Genomic DNA, 26,977 nt, shown 5'->3' on the forward strand with positions numbered 1-26,977 from the left:
AGGATACTAGTGAAACATTGGAATTATGCCCCTCTCTCATGCGAAATCTCTCAGACAATAGATGTGCGTATCTGCAAATACCCCACTTGTTCTGTACCTAGCAAAAACTCTAACCCATTTTATACAACATGATTGGCAATGATTTCATATTAATTATGCCATACTTTGGACTACATCCATATGTTGATACCAACTGCTTCCTGTCTTCTATGCAAAAACCCAGTCAAGATTTTAATGGCCCGTTTGTTTCATTCTCGTGGAAGGGAGGGGCTTTTCATGGAAAAAGGCATGAATTTCTAGAAAAAACTGTCACCTCAGCCTTATCGTGAGAATGCCTTTTCACACAGGCAGGGAGAGTTGCCTAAGGATTTGCACATAAAAAATGGTAGGTGGTGTGTTACTATCATGATGATTTGATATTTATTTCACTTACGGTGGGAAAGATAAAAAGGATCCCATCCTCTGACATGGTCCGGCTAGTATGAGTTTATACAAAGATGAAAATGTGGACCAATTCTAGCCATTGATTGGACGATTAGGTTTGAATTTAAGATGATCAATAGCAAGCTATGAGTAGTTTTTGATCCTCCATATTTTATAAAGTGATCATGCATGGGATATACTTGGGCGGCCAAACAAAGCAACATAAAGATACAGTCACTCATGATGTAGAACTTCCCTCCCTTCTGCCTCACTGCATGCATTGCTAGCTTTCCAGCCACCATTCTATGCTACAATCTAAGCATCAAATGTGGACTACATTTTTTGTCAAGATCTTCCATCACTAGATGTGTTTGTATTGAACACAAGTCAACAGTGAGGGCCTATATGTACCAACAAGCACATGTAATGTTCCCCTGACCCAAATAAATTGTCTATGGGCAGCTATCTATGCCTGCCACTACCATTGACCATATCAACAAAACCTTCCCTTCTTAGAGGATAGGTATAGCTTTTTCTGCTTGTATCCTGAAAGGCATTCTGGTAGGTTTGAGAAAGCTAGAATAGCATCTACCACATTCCTGTTGAGAAAGTTGGTGGTGGTACCAACGAGGGCTCCTTGTCTGGTAGGAGTAGCTAGTGTATGTCACCTTGTGTTGGGACGTTGCAGGTTCAAAACCCAATGGTATAGTGTAACTGGTAGGGGTCTGTCTAACCGCAGCTTGCCTTTAAAAAAAATAAAAAAGGTTGAAGATGGTACTACTTGTGTGATGCTCAAACAGCATTGGCATTGCATCAAGAAGGGTCCCCATAGTAACAAACCTTATCTTGTGAATTGGCAGAACACTCTTTAGTTTGTTGGCTGACTGCCACGTGTCATCGTTAGACAAATCGAAGATAAGTGATGGACCCACATGAATCTATGCACATGTGGGTCACGCGCAGCTGTCCAAGGGAAAATAGACAGAGGGGCCGGGGGACCAACATTGTCCAGTGAAAGGAAATTCAAGATTTTTAGTTGGTGGTGCCACGGTTTACAGATTTTATCTTTGGATGGTGAAGCCCACAAGGGCTCAGCCATCTGGTAGGGGCTACTTGTGAACGTCACCAAGTTAACGAGACGTCATGAGTTCAAAACCCAGAGGAAGGCATCCTATGCTGCAAGGTCGAAACTGGGTCTACTCCCCAATGAGCAGAGGGACCTCAGGAGTTTTATCAACCGGAGGCCAGCCAACGTGCAATCGGTGATGAGGTTTTTCCTTTGGCCTAGCAAAAAAAAAATGGATGGTCAAGCTAAGCTCCATGTTTTTTTATCTTAACACGTGTCTGTGATTCCTCACACGTGCGAGCAGCTTGGAAGTTCTTGACTAAGCATGTGGGCATGATGGAGACAGTTACCGAACCATGAATGATTTCTCTTTTGCATAAGGCTCAGAGCTGATTTACATTGTTTTGTCTTTGTTCCACTTGAGTTAAGGGCGTCAATTGCACACAGAGACACAAATAATAAACAGAAGCAGCAAAACAAAATAATAAGTATTAATGACAGAAGGATAGAACATTGCTTATATTTGCTAGCTCAGGCCACCATGTCTTTGCATATTTGTAACTATATCTTAGGCCACCATGTCTTCCTGTATTCTAAAGTATCTTTTTAAGATTACTAATGTTGTGGCGGATAATTTGATTAGTGAAAACTCGAATCCCAATTTGACTTACTACTCCCAACCAATTATTGATATATTTACTTGTTCCTAATACCCTTGCTTAATTGGATTAACTTTCCTTTCTCATCTGTTTTGTCTTCGTTTTTATACTACAAGGTTCTTTCATTTTGAAAGAAGTGTGAAAAAGGCCTACTTGTAAACGATTTTCCCATATGTGTGTGTATGTGTGTGTGTGTTTGGCGCGTGCATGACCATCATGAATGGATTAAGTCTTGCCTTTATAAATAAATTTTAAAAAAATCATCTTACTTTAATAATTATAAAAAATGGGACGATCTGGCCCCGGTCTAATGGAATATAGAGGCACCCATCGGTTAGTTGGTCTCAGCCATTAGAGATTATTGCTGCAACCAAACTGCTTGTTTTGCATTGTTTCTAGCGCGAGTCATTAGTTTATCATGCTATCACTGTGTTTGATATGCAGCCGATAGATAGTTTACTTTCAATCGTTACTATGCAAAGGATTTTAGGCTATGTTTGGGAGCCTTGAATCGGAGATTTCTGCCATGCTCCCAACTGCTTATTTTGAATTGTTTCTAGCGCGAGTCATTAGTTCATCATGCTATCACCGTGTTTGATATGAAGCCGATAGATAGTTTACTTTCAGTTGTTACTATGCAAAGGATTTTAGGCTATGTTTGGGAGCCTAGAATCGGCGGCTGTGTTGTGGTTTCTGCCATGCTCCCATACTCTCTTGCTGTTTGAGAGCAGTGGTGTTGCTGAAACAATGCGTTTGGACTGATGCTGGCAGGCTCAACACCACATTGCAACACCTTTCACGAGAGGATGTTTTTGGCAACTCCTCTCAACATCACATTGGCAAAACAAACATAGCCTTAATAGCACACATTAAGGTTTGTATTGAGATGGAAAAACCATTTCCATGTTGCCAAAATATGATTCTACCAATGCAGTGATTTGGCAACACCATTGCTCCCAAACAGCAAAGAGCATGAAAGCGCTGGTGGAAACTGCAACACACCCTTGATTCTACAACACAAAAAATTGAAATGGCAAAACCAAGGAACTCAAAATCCCAGAGAAAACTGACCAAATGGGCTAGACTCAGATAACATCAATAAGTGTATCAACAACCAATATATGCACTCAAGAATCAAAATAAGTTTGAATCTAAGAGGTGCCAAACTGCAGGCTCTAGATAACCACTAGCCACCAAGGGTTCAGTTATTCCATGATTAATGAAAGCACTTTCAGCTATCTGCAACTCCAAATTCCATGACTTCAGAAGAATGACCAATTCAACTCCTGTTTTAGCCTCAAGTCAGGTCTATGTTACACGATTGTGGCTCCACCTAATTGTATCTTTTGTCATGAAAGGAACACAATTTCTAAATTTCATCAACCATCGCATTCCGCAGTGTACCATTTCAGTTAAATTAAACTAGAAAAATAATCACTCAAAGAGACGCTCTAATGCAATTAAAATATTACCTTTATGATGAATACAAACGATCAAAGTTACATTATTACCTTTATGGTGAACACAAACAAACAATCAAAGTCACAATTACCTTTATGATGAATACAGATAAATGTCGAAAAAAGATCAGCAGAACAGTTTTATGGATGTGTACATAAAAAAAAATCTTTTATACCTCCCCTAATGCCTTCATGATGTCTCTCTGCAAGTATAGATGGGCAAACGATTATGACAAAAATCCATAATTGAAAAATAAGCGAAGTAGCACCATCAAAAGTAAAAACGTAATAAAGGCACCGAACCTATGTGGCAGAGCTAAATCAGTGAATCTTGACATAAAGACCCAGTGCTATGGATTCAATATTGGTGATGCAAAATGTTACTCAAACAGCTGTAAATAGCTCTCATCTTAATCGAATCAGGCCATTGGACAAACTGAGTTAGACAATGCGGTGGCATTGGTCTTGAATCACTAACGACTTGGTACAATTACCAAGCCATAGACGACCGACATTTTCAAGGTCAGTCTCCAATTCCAAAAGGGAACAACCAGACAACTTGACATAAAGACCCAGTGCTATAGATTCAATATTGGTGATGCAAAAAGTTATTCAAATGGCTGTAAATGCTTCTTGTCTTAATCGAATCAGGCCAATAATTGAACTGAGTTAGACATGGTGGTGATGTTGGTCTTGAATAACTAGTGATTTTTTGTCAAGCCATAGACCACCGACCTTTTTCTAGGTCAGTTTCCAATTCCAAAATGGAAGATACTTGCCTCAATGGTAGACTGTCTGGCTATTGCACTGTAACGAGCAATGACACGGCCATCTTTTCCAACTAAGAATTTGGTGAAGTTCCACTTAATTCTACTCCCCATCCATCCAGCCTTACTACCTTTTAGAAACTGGTATATAGGAGCAGTTTTAGGGCCATTTACGCATACCTGCAAAAGAATCAAACTTTATCCAAGAGTTGGTTGTTTATCATTGCTAGGATGCAGCAACCAAAAGCCAGATGGATCTGGTAAAGATTGAGAATTTTTGGTCAAAAGTGAGAGATGTGGGTTTTAAACTTAAAGTCACCCATGAGACACAGACCCCATTAGCACAGGTTCAGGGCTCCCATGACAGGTCAAGATCCTTGGTCTGTCATTTTCACTTCAATACAACAAATAAGATGAAAAAAATTGTATATAATGAATAATTTCAGCTTATTTTCTGCAACATTATTGTATACGTTTTCTACTCAAGGAGATCGTGTCAATCAGAATAATTCAGAGTAGATGACTTGTAATTGAGGTAGTTCAACATGTATCATTGATAAATATCATCAGGGTAATTTGGACTGAAACGAGTTTTTCCTGACAAGATAAGCATGAAGGGCCATAATTTTGATGTCATCACTAAAGGAAAAAACTGATGGAAGGGAGGACTCCAAATTGTTTGCATAAAATTTTGGGTCCAATTAATATTAACCTGATGAAAAGATATATTCAGAACATTGATGATAGCAGAAGCACTGAACTGTAGAAAAATGTAAGCATCACGGCAATGACATATTAGAAAAAGTGGATGGAAACAAGAACATAGTGATGTACAAGAAAGGCCTGAGGAGCCAGTAATGAATCATAGGCACCCAGGAGTACATGGACGACATTGCCAGCCTGAAGTCAGTAAATTGTATCTTTTATAGTAACAAACACACTTAACACAAAAAATCAGTTCTTTTTTTCCTTTGGCTGTGTGTCTACGTGCATGCACATGCATGCATGTAGACTTTGAAGATCCCAACAGTACCATTTGATTCTACAAGGATATTAATCTAAAACCTAACCATCAGAAAAGTAATCATCATGTTCAAAAATTAAAAAAGGAGAAAAAATAAACATAGCAAGAAGTGTTCCAAATATGCATTCTCACACATGTTGGCCATGAGCAACTTATCAATGTAATGAACCAAAAAAGTTGAAGAAAACAACAATAGCAACCACACTTTCATTAGCATCAGCCATCATATAGCATTAAAAGGACAACAATAAGAAAAACTTAAATAACTCTTACAAGAGACGCAAGCAATATAGGGAAGAAAATAATTCACGAAATCCAACAAAAAAAACTGCTACTGCAATAAAAATTATAAATTATAAATTAAACATTGTGTGAAGGAGCACAGATCCACCAAATAAATTCCACGTCTTATATTATGCTTGATTAAAAATAAGCCTTCATAGATTTGGAACATATAGATCAAATGAACGAAAGGAAGACCCTTTTGTAAATAACCATCAGTCGAATAATATATTACACAAACATACTCTAGAGGTTAAAGGTAAAGAAGATGATCCTTCAAGAAAATAGCAATCATTCACATGTTGTACAAGCCTGAAGCTTTTCACACCTATAGGAGAATTGACAGATCATCATCTTTGGAGGTGAATTTTGTCATATCCAATAGTAGAACGATTACAAAGAAAAGTTACTTCTTTTCTCTAGTAATAATAAATTTTGTTTTGTAGTGCAGAATCTCCTCTCTTGATGAAATAGGGATTGCAACTTATTCAGTGGTGAAAAATATAGCAACAAGCAGAGTTTAGTGGAATATTATTATAGAATATGATCAAAACCGCATTGGGAAACACATGATTCTGTACCGATGTCCAAGGCCTATGATAGTGGAATTTCATGTTGGAAAGAACCAGTTATAGTAATAGGAACAGAAGAAGAGTAAGGAAAAGCTGGAAAAAATAGCACATTGAAAAAAGGTACCTCAGGCAGAAGAGCAGGGAAGAAAGGAAACATAAACTGTGAGGACTTGCACAGATATATCTGAGAAATATACAAGCATTCTTACACAAGTAATACCTTACTTTAGCCCACAAGGGCTCTGCTCATTTGGTGGGGGCAACTTGTGAATATCACCAAGTTCACAGGATGTCACAAGTTCAAAACCCACGGATGGCGTCCTTGCCGCAAGCTCGAAGCTGGGTGCACTCCCCAGTTGGGTTTTACCAACTGGAGGCCAGCCAATGTGTGGTCAGTGATGGGGAGGTTCCCTTGGATTATCCAAAAAAAAAAGGTAATACCCTACATTTTGTATCAAATAAAGGAGTGTGGGAGAGGAGAGAGAGGGAGGATCCCAAAACATGGTAACAAAAAGAATCAAGAAAAAAAAATCTGTATTAGTCTAGCATCACTTACAACCAAGAATGGTCTTTCACAATCATAAGAAGGTCCAAGGTACACATATTACTACATAGCTTTGAGTATTTCTCATCACTAAGTTCTCTTGCTCATTTCCCAAATTCAAGAATTCAAAATCAATTTAACTATATACAGATGGGTGAAAACATTTTTGAGTGGTTCATTTACAACTTTTTATTGATCAAAGTGCCCGTGAACTACAATATGTTTGGTTTCGACATCAAAATTGAGTTTTCTTCCAACATAAATGTGATAATAAAATTGCTCAAAATACTAAAAATTATCATCTCATGCAAACCTCTCAAAATACACTTTTTGTTGATGCAGCATAACTACTCTAGATTCACTGAAAGAAACTTTAAGGATGAAAAAAGAAAAAACTGCCGAAAGTCATTTGCTCCCCAAGCTGGTTTTAGTCCCCATGCAACAGAAATTGTAATGAAAAAGGGCGGAAGCACCAATAAAGCAAACCACTCTTGAAGAGTGATGCCAAGAACCAAGAACAGAAACACTAAAAGTGTATACAAAATCCACTAAAAGAAAAATGACTAAAAGTCATAAGTTGAATATTATTGAAGAAAGAAAGAAGAGGGTGAAAAAACCCTTGCAAATACAAGAGAAAGCCTCCTCTATTTATAGAGGAGGAAACTAAAGAGGAGGGACCACAAAGGGGCTCCCATCTAGTCGTTGGGAGCCCCAACGGTCATAAATATGACCGTTGGGGCCCCAACGACTAGATGAGTGGGGCCCCTTGTAGTCTTACAATATGTAAAACAAAAAAGGAAAAAGAAAAAGGTAAAAAAAGAGAGAAAAGGAAAAATACAAAAAGAAAAAGATTACATGGGGATTTACCAAAATACCCCTATCGGGTTTTTGGGGTACAAGACACAAAAAAAGAAATATGTATATATATACATATATGTATGTATATATATATACTTATATATATACGTATGTATATATATATATATAAGTATATGTATATATATATATATATTTATATAGACATAATTTAACACGCCTCCTCAAACTTTACGGGGAGAAGACCGAAAGTTTGCTAAGAAGAAACATAAATCGTGGACTTGGAAGCGCTTTGGTGAAGAAGTCAGTCAGTTGATATTCTGAAGTAACATATGTCAATGTGATAGTTCCTCTGAGATATTCGTCTCGAACATAATGGCAATTCATTTCGATGTGCTTTGTCCGCTCGTGAAAAGTATGATTGCTTGCAATGTAGATCGCACTTTTGTTATCACAGCAGAGCATGGTGGAGGAGGAAATGAGAACGCCCATGTCACCAAGGAGACTTCTAAGCCATACGATTTCCATAGTTGTCATTGTCATGGCCCGATATTCAGCTTCAGTGAATGATAGTGAGATTGTTGCTTCTTGCATCTCCACGAAATGAGAGATTCACCTAAAAAAATACAAAGACCAGTAGTTGAGATACGATCATTGGGATTTTCTCTCTAGTCAGCATCAGTAAAAGCAGTTAATTCAAGAGATGAGGAAGATGATAAGAAAAGTCCTTTGGATATGGTATTTTTGATGTATCGCACAATTCGCATCACGGCCGCCATGTGAACTGAAGTAGGTGCATGCTGAAACTGGCTTGCAGCATGAACTGTATGAGCTATATCTGGACGGGTGATGGATAAATAGGTAAGAGATCCAATTAATTGACGATAGGGGGTTGGATCCTCAAGTAGAACACCATCTTCAAGTCTTAGTTTTGCATTGATAACTTTAGGAGTCTCAACTTTCTTTTCATCAGATACTCCTGACTTGGTACAAATGTCTGTTGTTAATTTCATTTGAGATAGAATGTATCCTCGGGAAGAGTAAGTCACTTCAATACCTAAAAAATATCTCAAAAATCCAAGGTCAGACATATCAAAGTTTTCTTTAACATGGACTTAACATCATTTACCCCCTTTTTGTCACTCCCAGTGATGATCATATCATCAACATACAACAGTAGAATAACAATGAAATCACCTGTTTTCTTAACAAAAAGAGCAGTGTCAGTATAACAAGAAGTAAATCCCAAATTGATTAATACATTACTAAACTTGTCATACCAAGCTTTAGGAGCTTGCTTAAGTCCATATAAAGCTTTTTTTAATTTTAAAATTTTACCATTTAAATTCATACCCGGAGGTGGTTCCATATAAACTTCTTTACTCAAATTTCCATTTAAAAAGCCATTTTTAACATCAAGTTAAAAAATTTGCCATTTTTTAATAGAGGCTATTGCAATAAAAGCTCGAACACTAGTCATTCGAGCAACTGGGGCAAAAGTTTCATCATAATCCACCCCATATTCTTGGGCATATCCTTTGGCTACTAACCTAGCCTTATATCTTTCTAAAGAGCCATCACTCTTAGTTTTTACTTTGAAAACCCATCTACATCCAATGGGTTTCTTGCCATTGGGTGGATCAATAATTTCCCAAGTTTGTGTCATTTTAAGTGCATTAAGTTTCAGTTCTATTGCTTCATTCCAATGAGCATATTGTTTAGCATCATTATAATGAGATGGTTCATGGAATGAGTGAAGGGCTAGCAGACATGCTCGAAAATTTGGAGAAAAAGAATCATAAGATACAAATCTATTTGGTATTTTAGAAATACGATTTGATCTTCTTTAAGAGGATTCTTCAATCGACTCATTTTGAGAGAATTTTTCAAGGGCACAAGGAGGATTACTTGCATTCCTTCTAGAGTAAATTTGTGTTTGACTTGGTATATTTTCTTCTAAATTTTCATGTTGGTCATGTTGCCCATCATTTGGAGGATCAAAATGATCCTCTACGAGAGTTTCACTAGATTCAACATGATCATCTATAACCTTTTCTTTGAGGTAACAAGTCAAATAAAAAGGAGTAATCAATATTTTCATTTAGTTTATGCAAAAAACCATTTTCTTCTTCTAAAAATGTGACATCTTTTGAGATATAAAGTTTGTTTTTGAATATGTCAAAACATCGATAGCCTTTTTTTTTTTTGCCATATCCTAAGAAAATACATTCAATTGCCCTTGAAGAAAGTTTATCATTTTTGTGAGTTAGAACAAAGCATTTACACCCGAAAATTCTTAGTCTTTTATAATCGGGAGACATATTGTAAAGTTTTTCAAATGAAGAAAGATTTTTCAAAGAAGATGAAGGGGTTCTATTGATAAGATATGTTGAGGTTAGAACCGCTTCGGCCCAAAAGGATTTTGGAATGTTCTTTGAAATTAATAAAGTTCTTGTAGTTTTTATTATGTGTATATGCTTTCTTTCTGCAAGACCATTTTGTTGCGGAGTGTTTGGACAAAAACGTTGATGACAAATACCATTTTCTTTCAAATAGATTTGAAATTCATTGGACATATATTCGCCTCCCGAATCGGATCTAAGAATGGATAAGTTTCCTAAAAAATGATTTTTAACCATTGCATGAAATTCTTTAAAGAAGGAGAAAACTTCGGATTTGCGACTTAAGAAGTAAATCCATGTAAATCGAGTGAAATCATCAATAAAGACAACATAGTACGAAAAACCTTCTTTGGATAAAATAGTGTAAGGTCCTCATACATCGGAATGAACAAGCTCAAAAGGCCAAGTGGTGACATAATTTCTTTGAGAAAATGGAATAGCTTTAGATTTCCCAAAAATGCAATCTTTACGAGTCATGTGTTTGTCTTTACAAGTATTGTTCAAAAAAAGAAAAAGAGACATCTTTACAAAATTTGGATGACCAAGTCTCTCATGCCAAATTCCAATACTTTTGTCCTTTATAAGATTACAAAATGACTTCGATGGAAGAGTGGTGCAATCTTTAGGTGAAAAGAGACTTGGCATCCATGATCGGTGATTTGGGAAAAGGAAAAAAGATTTAGATTAATTTTTGGAACGACTCTTACTTTAGGAACGAAAAAGTTTTGAGAAGTTTTAAAATCAAGTGTTCCAATACTTTCAATTTTTAAAGATGTCCTATCGGCCGTTGAAACATAAGAAGATATGGGTTCGGAAAAAATGTTAGAAAGAGAGTTTTTATGAGATGTCATATGAAAAGAAGTACCGGAGTCTAGTATCCACATACCTGGAGGTGATGAAGAATAGGCGATGGCGGCTCCTGATGTTGAAGATGAAGAAGTCTTGAGAAGATGTTGGAGAACTTCGGAGATATGGTTAAGAGTTTCTTTGATATCTCCTTCTTTGACACTTTCTTCTTCCTTTGGAGAATTTTCTCCAACCGCGGCCACTTTTCCTTTAAGCTTTGGGCAAACTGGCTTGATATGTCCTGGTTCATTACAATAGTGATAAATCACTCCCTTTCTATATTCATTATTTTTGTTAAAGTGGGGAGGTCTATATGCTTTTACATTTGATCTAGGCCTAGTAACGGCCAAAATTTCATCACTCTTAATACTTATGCCAAGACGAGTTTCTTCTTGGCATACTTCGGCAAGAGCGTCTTCAATGGGTAAGGCTTTACTTCTATGGAGAAGGGATGCCCTAACTTGTTCAAATTCCGGCCGAAGACCATGGAGGAATTGAAAAAAATGCTCATTTTCAATTTGTTCTCTTCTTAACTCAATATCTTCCGGAGCCACCCATTTGGGCTCAAGAAGAACAAGCTCATCCTAAAGAGGGGTTAAAGAACTAAAATAATCACGGACACTCATATCCGCTTGTCTAGTATAACGATTTTTTTCTTGACAAAAAAATTGTCTAGCTAGATCCTTTTGGGTATACATACCCTTAAGAAAGAACCATGCCTCATTGGCTCTTCTAAACTTAGCAATGTTGGCACAATTTTTGAGGTCAACATTGTTCATAAACCATGCCAAGATTTTGGCATGGTTACTTTCCCAATCCTCAACTTTGGATTGATGGTCATTGATAGCTTTGATGCGTTCATCGCCATCTAAAGCTTTTTCAATCCCACTTTCAATTTTAGTAAGAACAAGAGAGGGTTCGGGAGTAGTTCCCATAACAAAACTCCAAAGTTTCTTACCTCTTAGATGATTTTCCATAGTGGAGGCCCACATAAGGTAATTAGATCCATTGAGCTTAAAAGAAACTCTACTTTAGATTCGTGCTCCACAGGTACCGAATAATCTTCCTTTCTTCAAAAACTTGAGAGGCACACATCCCAAGACACCAAAAAAGAAGAGAAGCCCGATCACCAACCTCGCTCTGATACCATGTAATGAAAAAGGGCGGAAGCAGCAATAAAGCAAACCACTCTTGAAGAGTGATGCCAAGAACCAAGAACACAAACACTAAAAGTGTATACAAAATCCACTAAAAGAAAAATGACTAAAAGTCATAAGTTGAATATTATTGAAGAAAGAAAGAAGAGGGTGAAAAAACCCTTGCAAATACAAGAGAAAGCCTCCTCTATTTATAGAGGAGCAAACTAAAGAGGAGGGACCACAAGGGGGCTCCCATCTAGTCGTTGGGAGCCCCAATGGTTATAAATATGACTGTTGGGGCCCCAACGACTAGATGAGTGGGGCCCCTTGTAGTCTTACAATATGTAAAACAAAAAAGGAAAAAGAAAAAGGTAAAAAAAGAGAGAAAAGGAAAAATACAAAAAGAAAAAGATTACATGGGGATTTACCAAAATACCCCTATCGGGTTTTGGGGGTACAAAAAAACAAAAAAAGAAATATGTATATATACATATATGTATATATACATATATGTATATATATACTTATATATATATATATATGTATGTATATATATATAAGTATACGTATATATATATTTATATATACATAATTTAACAGAAATATACAGATAATGAAAACTTGGTCCACAAATCCACAAGAGTGCAACCCAATAGCAAATAACCTGCAAGCTTCCCAGTAATCCCTTGTGCACAAAAGCTCCATTAATTTCCTTGCATGATTTGCTTGGCAATAAAAAGTAAGGTTTCAATATTGATTGCATGAAATTGGCCCAAAATTCAGATAAACCATGCAATATACCAGATAACTTAAACTACGATTCAAATAGGCTATGGCAACACTGAAAAATAAACTACCTAACATCTCTCAATAGACTAATCTTGTTCTTTTATCTTCCAACAACTTTTGATTCACCACAACCATATATCAATTGATTTTGATTCGATAAATTGTTCTTTATCATCGACCTTAAGGAGAAATTTCTCTTGCATAATTAGCATGCAATCTTCATCTCCTAGTACAATCTGTTAAAATACAGTGTATATATTCATACCAAATATCAGGGTTATTTTTGTCATTTCACAAAATATATTTTAGTACAGTCCATTAGGAACTGAAAAGTCTTTTTTATTTTTTATTTTTTTTATTTTTTGTTTATTTTATGTACAGTCAATATGACTGTTAGAGGACAGTTCAAAGACTCTGTTGGAGGACAGTCCAACTAGTCGTTGGACTGCCCCCAATGGTCATAAACTGTTGGACTGCCTCCCTTAAAGCATGTGAGGCTCTATACTCTTCATGTATTGCAATGTTTTGTTATAGCATTTGGTGAAGTATTAATACAATATATTTTTTGTTATTCTCCCTTGAGCTTTGTGCTTTTGTGATATTGTGGATTTCACATTTTTGTGTATCTCTTTTATGAGATTGTTACGGTCCATTGGAGACCATATTATATTTGTGCACTCTTGTTTCGTTACATGGTATCAAAGCTTGGCTCTTGAAGTAGTGAAAGATAGCTTGGGATTATCCTTCTTGCGGTGGTGCCCTTTAATCTTTAGCTCTCATCCAAACCGTTTCCACAAGAATTCTTCATTATGGGAGAAAGAGATTCCGCCTCCATCATCTCCTACAAGCTCAATGAAAACAATTATTTGACGTGGGCAACCGCTATGGAGAATTACATCAAAGGTAAAAAGCTAAGGGATTTTGTTAATGGAACCACTAATGAACCCCAACTCAAATTGACAAGAAGAGAAGGAGATCAAGTCAAAGCTTTATCCGAAGAAAGAAAAGAGAAAGCTTTGTAAGAATATCAAAACAAGTTGAAAGATTGGGAAGCTAACAATGCTCAAATTCTCCCATGGTTCATGAATACTATGGAGTTCAAAATTGCCACCAACATCATCAAATTTTAAAAAGACACGTGATGCATGAATTTTCTTAAAGAGCACATTCATCCAAAAAGATATGGCTAGGCTATATTATCTTCAAGACAAGGTATGTAATACCAAAAAAGAAGATAAAAGTGTAAGAAACTTTTATGATATTTTATCTCCTATTTGGGATGAACTAGCTGTTAAATTGTATCAAATCATGTATACATATTTATACATATAGAGGGATACATATGCAAATATATATTATATATATTTTTTTTTTATGTAGCCCCAGGGGCATTTCTGTCATTTCCCATTTTATGCATATTCACACTTGTGAATGTGCATGTAACTTTTTTTCTTTTTTCCTTTTCTTTTTTTCTCTTTTCCTTTTTCTTTTTCTCTTTTCTTTTCTTTTCTTTTCTTTTCTTTCTTCCTTTTTCCTTTTCTTTTTTCTTTTTACCTTTTTGACTAAAAGTCAAAGGAGGGGGAGACGTTGGAGGGGCTCCAACGTCTAGTAGGAGCCCCTCCTTTTGGTCTCCTCTTGTATTATAAATAGGGGTGTATCCCCACTACTGTATCTCATTCTTTTGGGAGCCCTTGTGCTCACCCTTGCTCAATAGATTCAATCTTTTGCATTTCAAGTGTTCTCTTTGTACCTTTGTGTACTTTTATTCTAAGTGTTCTTGGTGTGTCTTTGTACACGTATCCCTTTGTGGAGTTTGTGCTTGTAGTGCACATGTTTGAAGATATTTTTACATGGCATCAAAGCAAGGTTGGGAGAAAAGAAGATCGTGTATTTTGTTCTCTCTATTGGGTGCCTCAAAAAGTGTGCCATCAAGTTTTGGTGACCGGGGTAAAGACTAGTTTCTTCATTCAATATTTTGGAAGCATCCTACATCAAGTAGGACCTTATATCTCCTTGTGGTACGCATCTCTTATCCTTTTTTTTCTCTTTAATGGGCGAAAATGACTCTCACTTCTCTCTTGACTTCAAATTAAATGGATCTAATTATCATATATGGGCCGGAAATATGGAGGCACATATCAAAGGTAAGGGTCTTTGAGGATATGTTTAAGGAACTATTCCCGAACCCGAACCTAAAATCACTATCTTTGAGAAAGGTGAGATTAAGGTTCTTGACGGAGAAGAAAGAGAAAAAGCTTTTGAGGAATACAATAAAAGGCATGAAGAGTGAGAGATGAAAAACTACAAAATCCTTTCGTGGTTTTTCTCTTCAGTAAAAACAAAGATTAATGCTAATATATTGAAATTCAAAAAAGCATATCAAGTATGGGAGTATCTTGAACGAATGTATACATCAAGAGACTTGTCCCATAAATATTACCTTCAAAAAAAGGTTTTGACTCTTCATCAAGGAGAGATGTCGGTTAGAGAATATTTTGCCGAATTATCGGCTATTTGGGATGAACTTGCTCTCCTTGAACCTAAATGGAGTGGAGAGACAATCGAATTGAGGCAAAAATAACTTAAAGATAATCACTTTTTTAATTTCTTAAATGGGGCTTAGACCCGAGTTCGAACAGTCTAGATCTTCTCTTTTATCTTCTTTTTCTTCTCCACCTTTAGAAGATATTCTTACCAAATTAAGTGGAGAAGAAACTAGATTGGGAATGAATAAAACCAATCAAAATGTGTTGGTCGTCCCCTCTAAAAACGAGGATGAGGAAGCTTATGTTGTATCTAGACTGGGGAGCAATGTCAAATCTTATAAACCTCTCCACTTCAACAAGAATCAAGGACGAAGAGAAAATAACGGACATTATGAAAGAAGAGACTACAGTAAAATCGTGTCATTTTTGTAAAGAACCCGCGCACATAAAACCCGTGTGTCCCAAATGAAAAAAGATGATGGTCAATGTTGACGACCTTCCAAAAGGAGACGTTGTCTACCTCCAACAATGTCAATCTATCTCTAAATCAAATTATTTAAACTCTTCAACCACTCCTCAAGGGATCAATCTCTGGAGCCGTTGCGTCCTCCTCCTCTACAACAAGTAAAATTCTTTGGCTATTAGACTCGGGTGTATCCTTTCATATGACTCCAAATGCTTTTACACTAACCAATTATTTTAAAAACCTCTCGCCATCCTTTGTTTCTACTGCGGATAGGGATTCTCTTGAAATTAAAGGAATTGGAGACTTTGAAAAACAAGATTTTTTTGTTCTTAAAGTTAGATTTATTCCAAAATTAAATTTGAACTTGCTTTCAGTCTCTCAACTTTCGGATCATGAATGTGATATAAAATTTTCATCACATAAATGTTGGATATAGGATCGCCGATTCGGGAAGTTGATTGGGGAAGGCTCTAGGAATGGTGACCTCTATTTCATTGAGTTTTTTCAAATTCCAAAAACCTCCTTTTGTAACATTGCCCAACATAAAGATATAAATGTTTGACAAAAAAGCCTTCGGCATCCAAATATTGACAAGCTTTCTCATATTCATTTTGCTAAAACATTATGTAAAGAAAATTTTAGTTGTAATGATTGTATTATGGGAAAAATGAGCTTACCTTTTAGTTCAAGATCTATGTTTTCAACTAAGCCTTTTGAAATTGTGCATTCGGATGTATGGGGACCCGCATCTGTAGTATCTAAGGGAGGTTTTTCATATTATGTTATTTATGTTGATGACTATTCGAGATACTGTCGGATATACTTTCTAAAGCATAAGCATGAAGTCTTCTCCACTTTTAAGAATTTTCATGTAATGATAGAAACCCAATTCAATAGGAAGTTACAAATCTTTATAACAGATTCAGGGGTGAATTTCTCTCAAATGATTTTAAAAGCTATATAGAGAGTAATGGGATCATTCATCAAAGGTCTTGTCCCAGAACTCCTCAACAAAACGGCTTAGCTGAACGAAAACACAGACATATTATTAAAACTACAAGGACTCTACTTATTTCTCGAAAGATTCCAAGAAGATTTTTGGCCGAACCTTCCCTGGCCTCTGTCTATCTAATAAATCGTCTTCCATCTAAAAATTTAAGCCAAATATCTTCTTTTGAAGTTTTATATAAAAAAGAACCTGATTATATGTTTTGTTTTCACTAATAAAAATGATAAGTTATCCCCTAAAGTCATTCCTTGTGCTTTCCTTGGTTATTCAGAAACACAAAAAGGTTTTAGGTGTTATGACCCTCAAAATGATAAATTGTACGTCTCAAGAAATGTCACCTTTTTGGAAAATGAAAGTGGCTTTGAGAAGGACACGACCCTCCCCGATAATGCTGATTATTCCTTTTTATTTGAATTACTAAATAGGAATAAAGATTTCTTTAGTGATGATAAAACAAATAATGAGAACATTGCTAATAAAGCTCCCTTGTCTGTTCAACCGGTAGAAGAAGCAGTAAATGAACCAATTACATATTCACATAGAGATAGAAATATGTTTAGAAGTGCGATAGAAAGATATAGTGATTTTAGTGAGCCATCTCAAGATAGCAACTTATGAAGAACTGAAAGACCTAGGAGAAACCTTGCCAGATTTATATTCTATGAATCTTTTTCCCCAAAACATAGGGTCTGCCTTAGTGCCATTCACTCATATGAAGAACCCAGAAACTTCGAAGAAGCTAAATAAAGATTAAAATGAAGAGATGCAATGGATAATGAACTTAGTGCCCTTAACAGAGTCAAAACTTGAGAATTTCAAAGTCTTCCAAAAGGGAAAAAGACAATAGGATGTAGATGGGTCTTTAAGGTTAAGACCAAGAGTAATGGGACTCTTGAAATATAAGGCCCGGCTTATAGCAAAAGGTTATAGCCAGGAATATAGTATTAATTACGAAGAAACATTTGCTCATGTGGCAAGAACGGTCACTGTGAGATGTTTAATCACTACTGCATCAATTAAAAAATGAAACATATATCAAATGAACATTAAAAATGCCTTTCTAAATGGGGACCTAAACGAAGAAGTCTACATGGAGGCCTCCCTTGGCATGAATATACTAAAGGGTAAAGTTCTTCGGCTTAGAAAAGCCTTGTATGGTTTAAAACAAGCCCCAAAGGCTTGGTACGATCGATTTAATGAAGTAATAGTTGGAACTGGATTCAATTCTTGTTATACTGACACTGCTCTCTTTGTCAAAAAGTCTGATGCGGGAATTATAAATTTTTTGTTATATGTTGATGATATGCTAATAACAGACAGTGATATTAAGGGAATTAGAAATATTAAATCCACTCTAAAAGAAAGGTTTGAAATGTCAGACTTAGGGTATTTGACATATTTTTTGGGTATTGAGGTTGCTTACTCTCATAGAGGTTTTTTTTGTCTCAAACTAAACTGTCTTGCGAGATTCTTGACAGGTCCAGCATTACAGATGAAAAAATTTGTGAGACCCCTGAAGTTGTGGGCTCAAAAATGAAGGGTGATGATGGAATTTCTTTGGAAAATGCTACTCCCTATCGGCAGCTTGTGCGATCACTTATGTATCTTAGTATCACACGACCAGACATATCTCATGTCGTACATACTGTAAGTCAATTTCAGCATGCCCCCACTTCAGTTCATATGAGTGATGTACTTCGGATTGTCAGATACATAAAGGGAACAATAAACAAGGAAGTATTTCTTTTTTTGTCTTCTAATTTAGAATTGATTGCATATACTGACTCTGATTGGGGAGGTAAACCAAATAATCATCACTCAACCACTGGTTTTTGTATTTTTCTAAGTGAATCATTGATCTCATGGAGATGCAAGAAACAACAAAAAGTATTTTTTCCTCAACAGCAGCAGAATATCGAGCCATGGCCTCCACGACTATGGAGATTGTGTGAATTCATCAATTATTGCAGGATATGGGAGTACTGATCCAAGGACCTACACGATTGTGTTGTGATAATAAAAGTGCAATCTATATTGCTAAAAATCACACTTTTCATGAGCGTACCAAGCACATTGAGATGGACTGCCACTATGTCAGAGAAACCTACTTACAGAAAATCATAGACCTTCCTTATGTGACTTCAGAATACCAATTGGCAGACTTTTTCACAAAGGCGCTATAGTCCCCCAGAATTAATTTTCTTCTTGGCAAACTTTCAGTCATCACGCCCTAAGTTTAAGGAGGGGTGTTAAATTGTATCAAATCATGTATACATATATTTATATATATAGAGGGATATATATATATATATATATATATATATTCTTTATGTAGCCCCAAGGGCATTTATGTCATTTCTCACTTTACGCATATTCACACTTGTGAATATGCATGTAACTTTTCTTCTTTTTTCCTTTTCTTTTTTTCTCTTTTCCTTTTTTTTCTCTTTTCTTTTCTTTTCTTTTCTTTTCTTCCTTTTTCCTTTTCTTTTTTCTTTTTACCTTTTTAACTAAAAGTCAAAGGAGGGGGAGACGTTAGACCCCCCTCCAACGGTTAGATTTCTAAACGTTGGAGAACCATTGGAGGGGTTCTAACGTCTAGTAGGAGCCCCTCCTTTTGGTCTCCTCTTGTATTATAAATAGGGGTGTATCCCCACTATTGTATCTCATTCTTTTGGGAGCCTTTATGCTCACCCTTGCTCAATAGATTCAATCTTTTGCATTTCAAGTGTTCTCTTTGTACATTTGTGTACTTATATTCAAGTGTTCTTGGTGTGTCTTTATACATGTATCCCTTTGTAGAGCTTGTGCTTGTAGTGCACATCGTTAAAGATATTTTTACACTAGCCATGTTAGAACCAACATGGGAAGCTTCGGCTATTGAAATGAGAAGATCTCAAGTAGAAAGAGAAAATCTTTTCTCTTTTCTTTATGGCCTCCGACCGAAATTTGAGCAAGTTAGGTCCTCCTTGCTTCATATGACTTCGACTCCTTTTATAAGTGAGTCCCTTGCTCAAATTTGCCAAGAGAAAACAAGACTTGCAATGCACAAGTCTAATGATAAAGTTCTTGCTATATCAAGACCTGAAAATTTTGTAAAAACATATAAACCACTTCATATTAAAAGAAAATTCAATAGATAAGGACATAACGGGAGAGGATACAAAGGTAAAACCATTTGTCATCATTGTAAGGAATCGGAGCATATAAGACCGGATTGTCCCAAGTTTAAGAAAGTAGCCGCCATAAGTGAAGAAACTCAAGAATCAAAGAAAGGAGACAACTTCAATGATTTGACAATTGCCTAAATAGCAAAGGTCGTCTCACAAATTCTTAAAGTCACTCCTTCTAAATCTGGTGCCGCCATCTCCTCATCTTCTCCTCCGAGTAAGTCTTCTTGGATTTTGGATTCAAGAACCTCTTTTCACATGACTCACAATGAGTTTCTATTATCCGATTGCACTAATTCATACTTTTCATATGTATCAACCGCCAATGGTACTTCTCTAAAAGTCAAAAGTATAGGAAACCTCAACAATATTTCAAAAACTTTTTTGTTCCAAATGTGGGTTATTTCAAACAACAACAACAACAACAACTACGCCTTCATCCCAAAACAATTGGGGTCGGCGATATGAACCAACAAAGAAAATCATTCTGGGTCTTCCTCGTGAATCCTTCTCCTCCAATCATTTCTATCCAATGCCATGTCCTCGGTGAGGTTCAAAGCATTCATATCCTTTCCTATCATCTTCATCCAAGTCTTCCTAGGCCTACCTCGACCTCTTTTAACTAATATATTTTTCCATTTCTCCATCCTTCTAACTGGAGCATCATTAGGCCTTCGCCGAATATGTCCAAACCACCGTAAACGATTCTCTCTCATCTTATTTTCAATGGGTGCAACACCTACCTTCTTACGTATCTCCTCGTTCTGAATCTTATCTTTTATTGTATTTCCACACATCCATCTAAGCATACGCATCTCAGCTACACTCATTTTTTGAATATAATGTCTCTTGGCAGCCCAACATTCCATACTAAATTTTTTCAAAATTAGACTTAAATCTTTTTTCAGTTTCTCAAATTTTTTATTATGGGTGTAAAGTATTCTTTTCATCTAAGACTTGTTGGGTGCAGGATCTCCAGTCAAGGAAGCTGATTGGGCAAGGCCATAGAAGAGGAGATCTTTACTGTATGGATTCCTTATGTTCAACTAAAAACTCTTTTTGTAATCATGTTAAAGAAATTAATTTAAATCTTTGGCATAAAAGATTAGGACACCAAAGTATATCCAAATTATCTCATTTTTCATTTTTGAAAAAATTTTGTAAAGATAAAGCTTTTGTATGTGAAGACTGTATACTTGAAAAAATGCAAATGATGCCTTTTGGATCTAGAACTTCCTTGACTAATGAAAATTTTGAATTACAGCATTCGGATGTATGTGGTCTCGCTTCCGTTATGTCAAAAGGTAGTTATTCATATTATGTTATATTCATAGATGATTTTAGTAGACATACGTGGATATACTTCCTTAAACTCAAATCCGAAGTCTTTTCATGTTTCAAAAATTTTCATAATCTTGTTAAAAATCAATTTAAAACAAAAATTAAAGTCTTCTGCTCCGACTCAGGGGGAGAGTTTCTTTCTAATGAATTTCAATTATATCTAAAAACTCAAGGTATTGTACATCAAATATCTTGTGCTAGAAACCCCCAATAAAATGGCATTTCCAAAAGAAAACATTGTCACATTATTAAAACTACTAAGACCCTACTTATTTCAAAAGAAATTCTAAACAAAAATTGGGCCGAAGCCGCTCTCACCATGGTATATCTAATAAATAGAATGCTTTCTCTAACATTGGAAAACAAATCTCCTATTGAAAAACTTTTTAAAATTTCTTCCGATTTGAAAAGACTAAGAATATTTGGATGCAAATGTTTTTTGCTTCTTGAAAAATATAACAAAGTCTCTCTTAAAGCTATAAAATGTATTTTTCTTGGATATGCCGAAAATAAAAAAGGCTATTGATGTTATGATCAAACAAATGATAAACTTTATGTCTCTGGAAATGTTACTTTGCTTGAAAATAAAAATGAATTTGATTTTGAAAAACCTAAAGAAGAATCTGAGTATACCTTCTTATTTGATTTGTTACCTAAATCAAATAATGAAATTGTTGATAAGATTGATAATTTTGAGTCTATTGACTCAAGTGAAGAAAGAGAAACAACTCATAATATCTTACAATACTCTCGACGAGATAATAGGAAGGATCCATGTGTTTTTGAAAGGTATAATCAATCAACAAATGTTGAAGAAACTAGTGTTAGAAGATCTAAATGAATACATAGGGTTCCAAATAGATTTGTCTCTTATGAATCCTTTTTTCCAAACTATAGGGTTTGTCTTCTAGTAATTCATTCATATCATAAACCATCTAACTACAAAGAAGCTAAAAACATAAAAGAATGGGTTTAAGATGTGAAAATAGAATTAGATGCATTACACAAGGCTCATACTTGGGCAATTCAACCTTTTTCCAAAGAAAAGAAGACAATAAGGTGTAGATGGGTCTTTAAAATCAAAACAAAAAGTGACAGGTCTCTAAAAAAATATAAAGCAAAATTAGTTGCAAAAGGACACACTCAGGTGTATAGAATAGATTATGAGGAAACATTTGCCCCAGTAACTCACATGACCACAGTTAGGGCTTTAATTGCAGCAGCATCCATTAGAAAATTACCTATATATCAGTTAGATGTTAAGAATGCTTTTTTAAATGAAAATTTAAATGAAGTATAAATCGATTATCCTTCTGGTTTGACTATTAAAAATGGTATGGCTCTTCACCTTAAAAAAACTTTATATGGGCTTAAAGAGGCCCCTAAAGCATGGTAAGATTGTTTTAGTGGTACTATGTTAAACCTTAAATTTAAATCGTGTTACACTGACACTACTCTTTTTGTAAGATCTACAGTTACCTCACTTATCATTCTCCTTTTGTATGTTGATGATATGATCATCACTGGGAATGATCAGAAAGAAATTAAAGAAGTTAAAATTATGCTTAAAAAATCTTTTGATATAATTGACCTTGGTTTTTTGAGATATTTTTTAGGAATTGAAGTAGCAGATTCGCCAAAAGGATACATTTTGTCTCAAATTAAGTTTACAGTTGATATTGTTGTGCGTTCGGGAATCACTAACACAAAATATGTTGATACTCCTGAAGTGATAAATGCAAAAATGAGAGTTGAAGACGAAGTATTATTAGATGATCAAACTTCTTATAGGCAACTTATCGAAATATTAATGTACATGTTTATTACCAGGCAAGACATTGCGCATGCAGTACACACTGCAAGTCATTTTTAACATACACCCACATCGGTTTGTAATGAAATATGCGGAAAAACAAAGAGTGCATTAAGCACTTACAACTTCCACTAATGAACAAACAAAAGGGCTAACACCCAAAACCACAAGAGACAACACAACATAAAAATATAAATGTCTCTTATTGAAAAGAGAGAGAGCTCTCAAGAGTGAAGAATACAAGAGGGGTTCACCCCTATTTATACACAAAAGAAGGAGATGAGGAGTGGCCTTATGGCCTTAAAAGAAGAGCCACCTAGGGGCTCCCATGGAGTCGTTGGGAGCCCGCAACGGTCACAAATGTGACCGTTGGGGGCCCCATCGACTCCATGGTGGGGCCCCTTTTAGGTGGGCAAAAAACCAAAAAATAAAAAGTAAAAAAATAAAAAGGAATTTACAAAAAAGAAAGAAAAGAAACAAGTACCCCTATCGAATACTTGTGAAATGACTTTAGATAATACAAATATATATGTATATAAATATATACATATATATGAATTACATATATTTTAACACCCTCCCTCAAGCTTTACGGGGATATAACCGAAAGCTTGTTAAGGAGAAACAAAAAACGAGGAGCAGCAAGGGCCTTAGTGAAGAAGTCTGCCAATTGGTACTCAGATGTGACGTAAGGTAGTGCTATGGTTTCTCTCAGGTATTCATCACGGACGTAATGGCAGTCCATCTCAATATGCTTAGTACGCTCATGGAAGGTGTGATTGCTTGCAATATAAATTGCACTTTTGTTGTCACAACACATCTTCGAAGAAGTAGAGATGACAATGCCCATATCACTGAGGAGACTTCTTAGCCATACAAGTTCCATGGTTGTAGTGGCCATAGCACGATATTCCGCTTCCGTTGAGGACAAGGATACTTTGTGTTGCTTCTTGCACCTCCAAGAAATCATAGTCACCTAAGAAAACACAGAAACCCGTAGTTGAGACTCGGTCATTGGGATTTCCTCCCCAATCCGCATCAGTATAAGCAATTAAATCAAGTGATGAGGAAGAGGAAAGAAAAACTCCCTTAGTTATGGTGTTTTTGATATATCTGACGATCCTTAAGACTGCACTCATGTGCACGGTTGTAGGTGCATGTTGAAACTGACTGACAGAGTGGACAACATGAGCTATGTCTGGCCGAGTAATGGATAAGTAGGTTAGAGACCCAACAAGTTGCCGGTAGGGAGTAGGATCCTCGAGAGGAGTTCTATCTTCCAACCTTAACTTTGCATTGATGACTTTAGGGGTTTCTGTCTTCTTATCATCAGATATACCAGATTTAGAACAAATGTCAGCAGCCAGTTTCATCTGAGAGAGAATGTACCCTCGAGGAGAGTACGCCACTTCAATCCCTAAAAAGTATCTTAAGAAGCCAAGATCAGACATGTCAAAATGTTCTTTTAAAACTTTCTTAATATCATAAATTCCTTGCTCATCAGTTCCAGTGATGATCATATCATCAACATAAAGTAGTAAAATAACTACTGAAGACCCTGCACTTTTCACAAACAAAGCAGTGTCAGTATAACATGAACGAAAATTCAAACTTGTCATTACATTACTAAATCTATCATGCCAAGCCTTTGGGGCTTGTTTTAAACCATATAATGCCTTTTTAAGTTTGAGAATTTTATTTTTACCAATACATACTCCTGGTGGGGGATCCATGTAAACTTCTTCATTTAATTCGCCATTTAAAAATGCATTCTTAACATCTAGTTGATAGATAGGCCATTTTTTCACTGACGCAATGGCAATAAGAGTCCTAACACTAGTCATTCTAGCAACAGGTGCGAAGGTTTCTTCATAATCTATACCATACTCTTGAGCATATCCTTTAGCTACTAACCGTGTTTTATAACGTTCTAATGAACCATCACTCTTAGTTTTAATTTTGAAGACCTATCTACATCCAATTGATTTCTTTCCAGTGGGTAACGAAGTTATTTCCCAAGTTTTTGCCTTTTCAAGGGCACTAAGCTCTAAGTTCATGGCTTCAACCCATTGGGGAATATTTTTGGCCTCATTATAGTGTGAAGGTTCATGAAATGAATGCAACGCAATTAGACACGCTCTATATCTTGGAGTTAGGGACTCATAGGAAACAAACCTATTAGGAGGATTGGAGATCCGACCGGATCTCCTTAAAGAGGTTTCTTCTATGTTGGATCCTTGAGAGTATTTTTCTAAGGCGCTCATCTGAGTTTGTTGACCACGCCTAACATAGGTTTGGATTGGTCTATCACTTTCATCTATAACATTATCAAGAGGAATATCCTCTAAGTCATTCAAAGACTCATTAGAGATTTTCTCTTCTTGAGGAGTCTCATCTTCTTGAGATAGAAGATCAAATAAAAAAGCATATTCACTTTCGTCAATATTTTTAGTTTTCACAAAACCATTTTCATTTTCCAAAAAGGTTACATCTTTGGATACATAGAGTTTGTTATTTTTCAAGTCAAAACATCTAAAACCCTTTTGATTTTCTCCATATCCCAAGAAAACACATTCAGTAGCTTTAGGAGATAATTTGTCCCGTTTATGTGTAAGGACAAAACATTTACATCCAAAAATTCTTAATCTATTGAAATCGGGTGTTCTTTCAAATAGTTTTTCATATGGAGATGTATTTTGTAAGGATGAAGATATCATTCTATTTATTAAATAAGTTGAGGTTAAGGCCGCTTCGGCCCAAAAACTCTTTGAAATTTCTTTGGAAATAAGGAGTGTCCTAGTGGTTTCCATGATGCGTCTATGCTTTCTTTCGGCCAAGCCGTTTTGTTGGGGTGTCCTAGGACACGATCTTTGATGACAAATTCCATTTACTTCTAAATAGTTTTGAAATTCATTTGATAAATATTCTTCACCTGAATCGGATATAAGAGTAGAGATATTACTTGAAAATTGATTTTTAACTATCATATGAAACTTTTTGAAGAAGTCAAAGACTTCGGATTTTAAATTGAGAAAGTAGATCCATACATACCTAGTGTAGTCATCGATGAAAGTAACGTAATAGGAGTACCCTCCTTTAGACATGACCGGGGAAGGACCCCAAACGTCCAAATGGACTAACTCAAAAGGTCTTTTTGACACAAAAGTTCGGTTTGGAAAAGGAGTAGATTTCATTTTGCCAAAAATATAATTCTTGCAAACAAAATGTTTCTCATTACAAAATTTCTTTCCAAATGGAAAGGAGTACATTTTTGAGAAACTTGGATGTCCAAGTGTTTGATGCCAAATATCAATATTTTTATCTTGGACATGGTTACAAAAAGAGTTAGTGGGGAGTTTCAAGTTGCTCATATAATAGAGATCTCCCCTCCTATGGCCTTGCCCAATCTACTTCCCGGACCGGAGATCTTGTATAGAGCAATCCTTAGTTGAGAAGGAGATTTCACATCCATGATCACATATTTGAGCAACAGAGAGAAGATTTAAATTAAATTGAGGTACAACTCTCACGTTTGGTACAAAGAAATCTTTTGAAAAGTTTAAAGTTCCAAAACTTTTTACTTGTAAAGATGTACCTGTTAAAATGTATCATTCGACAATTGTAATATTATATATATTTTATATATATAAAGGATAATACATATTCATATATGGTATATATGCATATGTATTATCCTAATTATATATATAAAATATATATTTATCTATTTATAGGCATAGGGGTAGTTTAGACATTTCACAGTTTTTACGCATATTCCATTTGGAATATGTTTGTAATTTTCTTTTTAATTTTCTTTTTTATTTTTCCCTTTTTTGTGGTTTGCGCCACCTAGGGAGGCTCCCCAAAGAGTCGTTGGGGAGCCCCCAACGACTCCTTTGGGAG

General features: G+C 35.7%; 1 protein-coding gene across 1 annotated transcript in view; it reads right to left on the reverse strand.

Annotated features, from left to right (window-relative positions):
- Window positions 1–3,600: 3,600 nt before the first annotated feature.
- LOC149833830 (protein HUA2-LIKE 3-like) overlaps window positions 3,601–26,977 on the reverse strand; it is a 61,582-nt gene continuing 38,205 nt past the window's right edge. The window contains exons 17-18 of the mRNA XM_090009225.1: window positions 4,388–4,555; window positions 3,601–3,811 (exon numbers count right to left, since the gene is read on the reverse strand). Coding sequence (XP_089865351.1) covers window positions 3,779–3,811; window positions 4,388–4,555 — 201 coding nt within the window. The 3' untranslated portion in view covers window positions 3,601–3,778. The remainder of the gene's footprint in view (window positions 3,812–4,387; window positions 4,556–26,977) is intronic.

The sequence above is a fragment of the Nuphar pumila genome, chromosome 6, assembly GCF_984573655.1.
Source record: "Nuphar pumila chromosome 6, dmNupPumi1.hap1.1, whole genome shotgun sequence".
In the NCBI taxonomy this organism is placed as follows: Eukaryota; Viridiplantae; Streptophyta; class Magnoliopsida; order Nymphaeales; family Nymphaeaceae; genus Nuphar; species Nuphar pumila.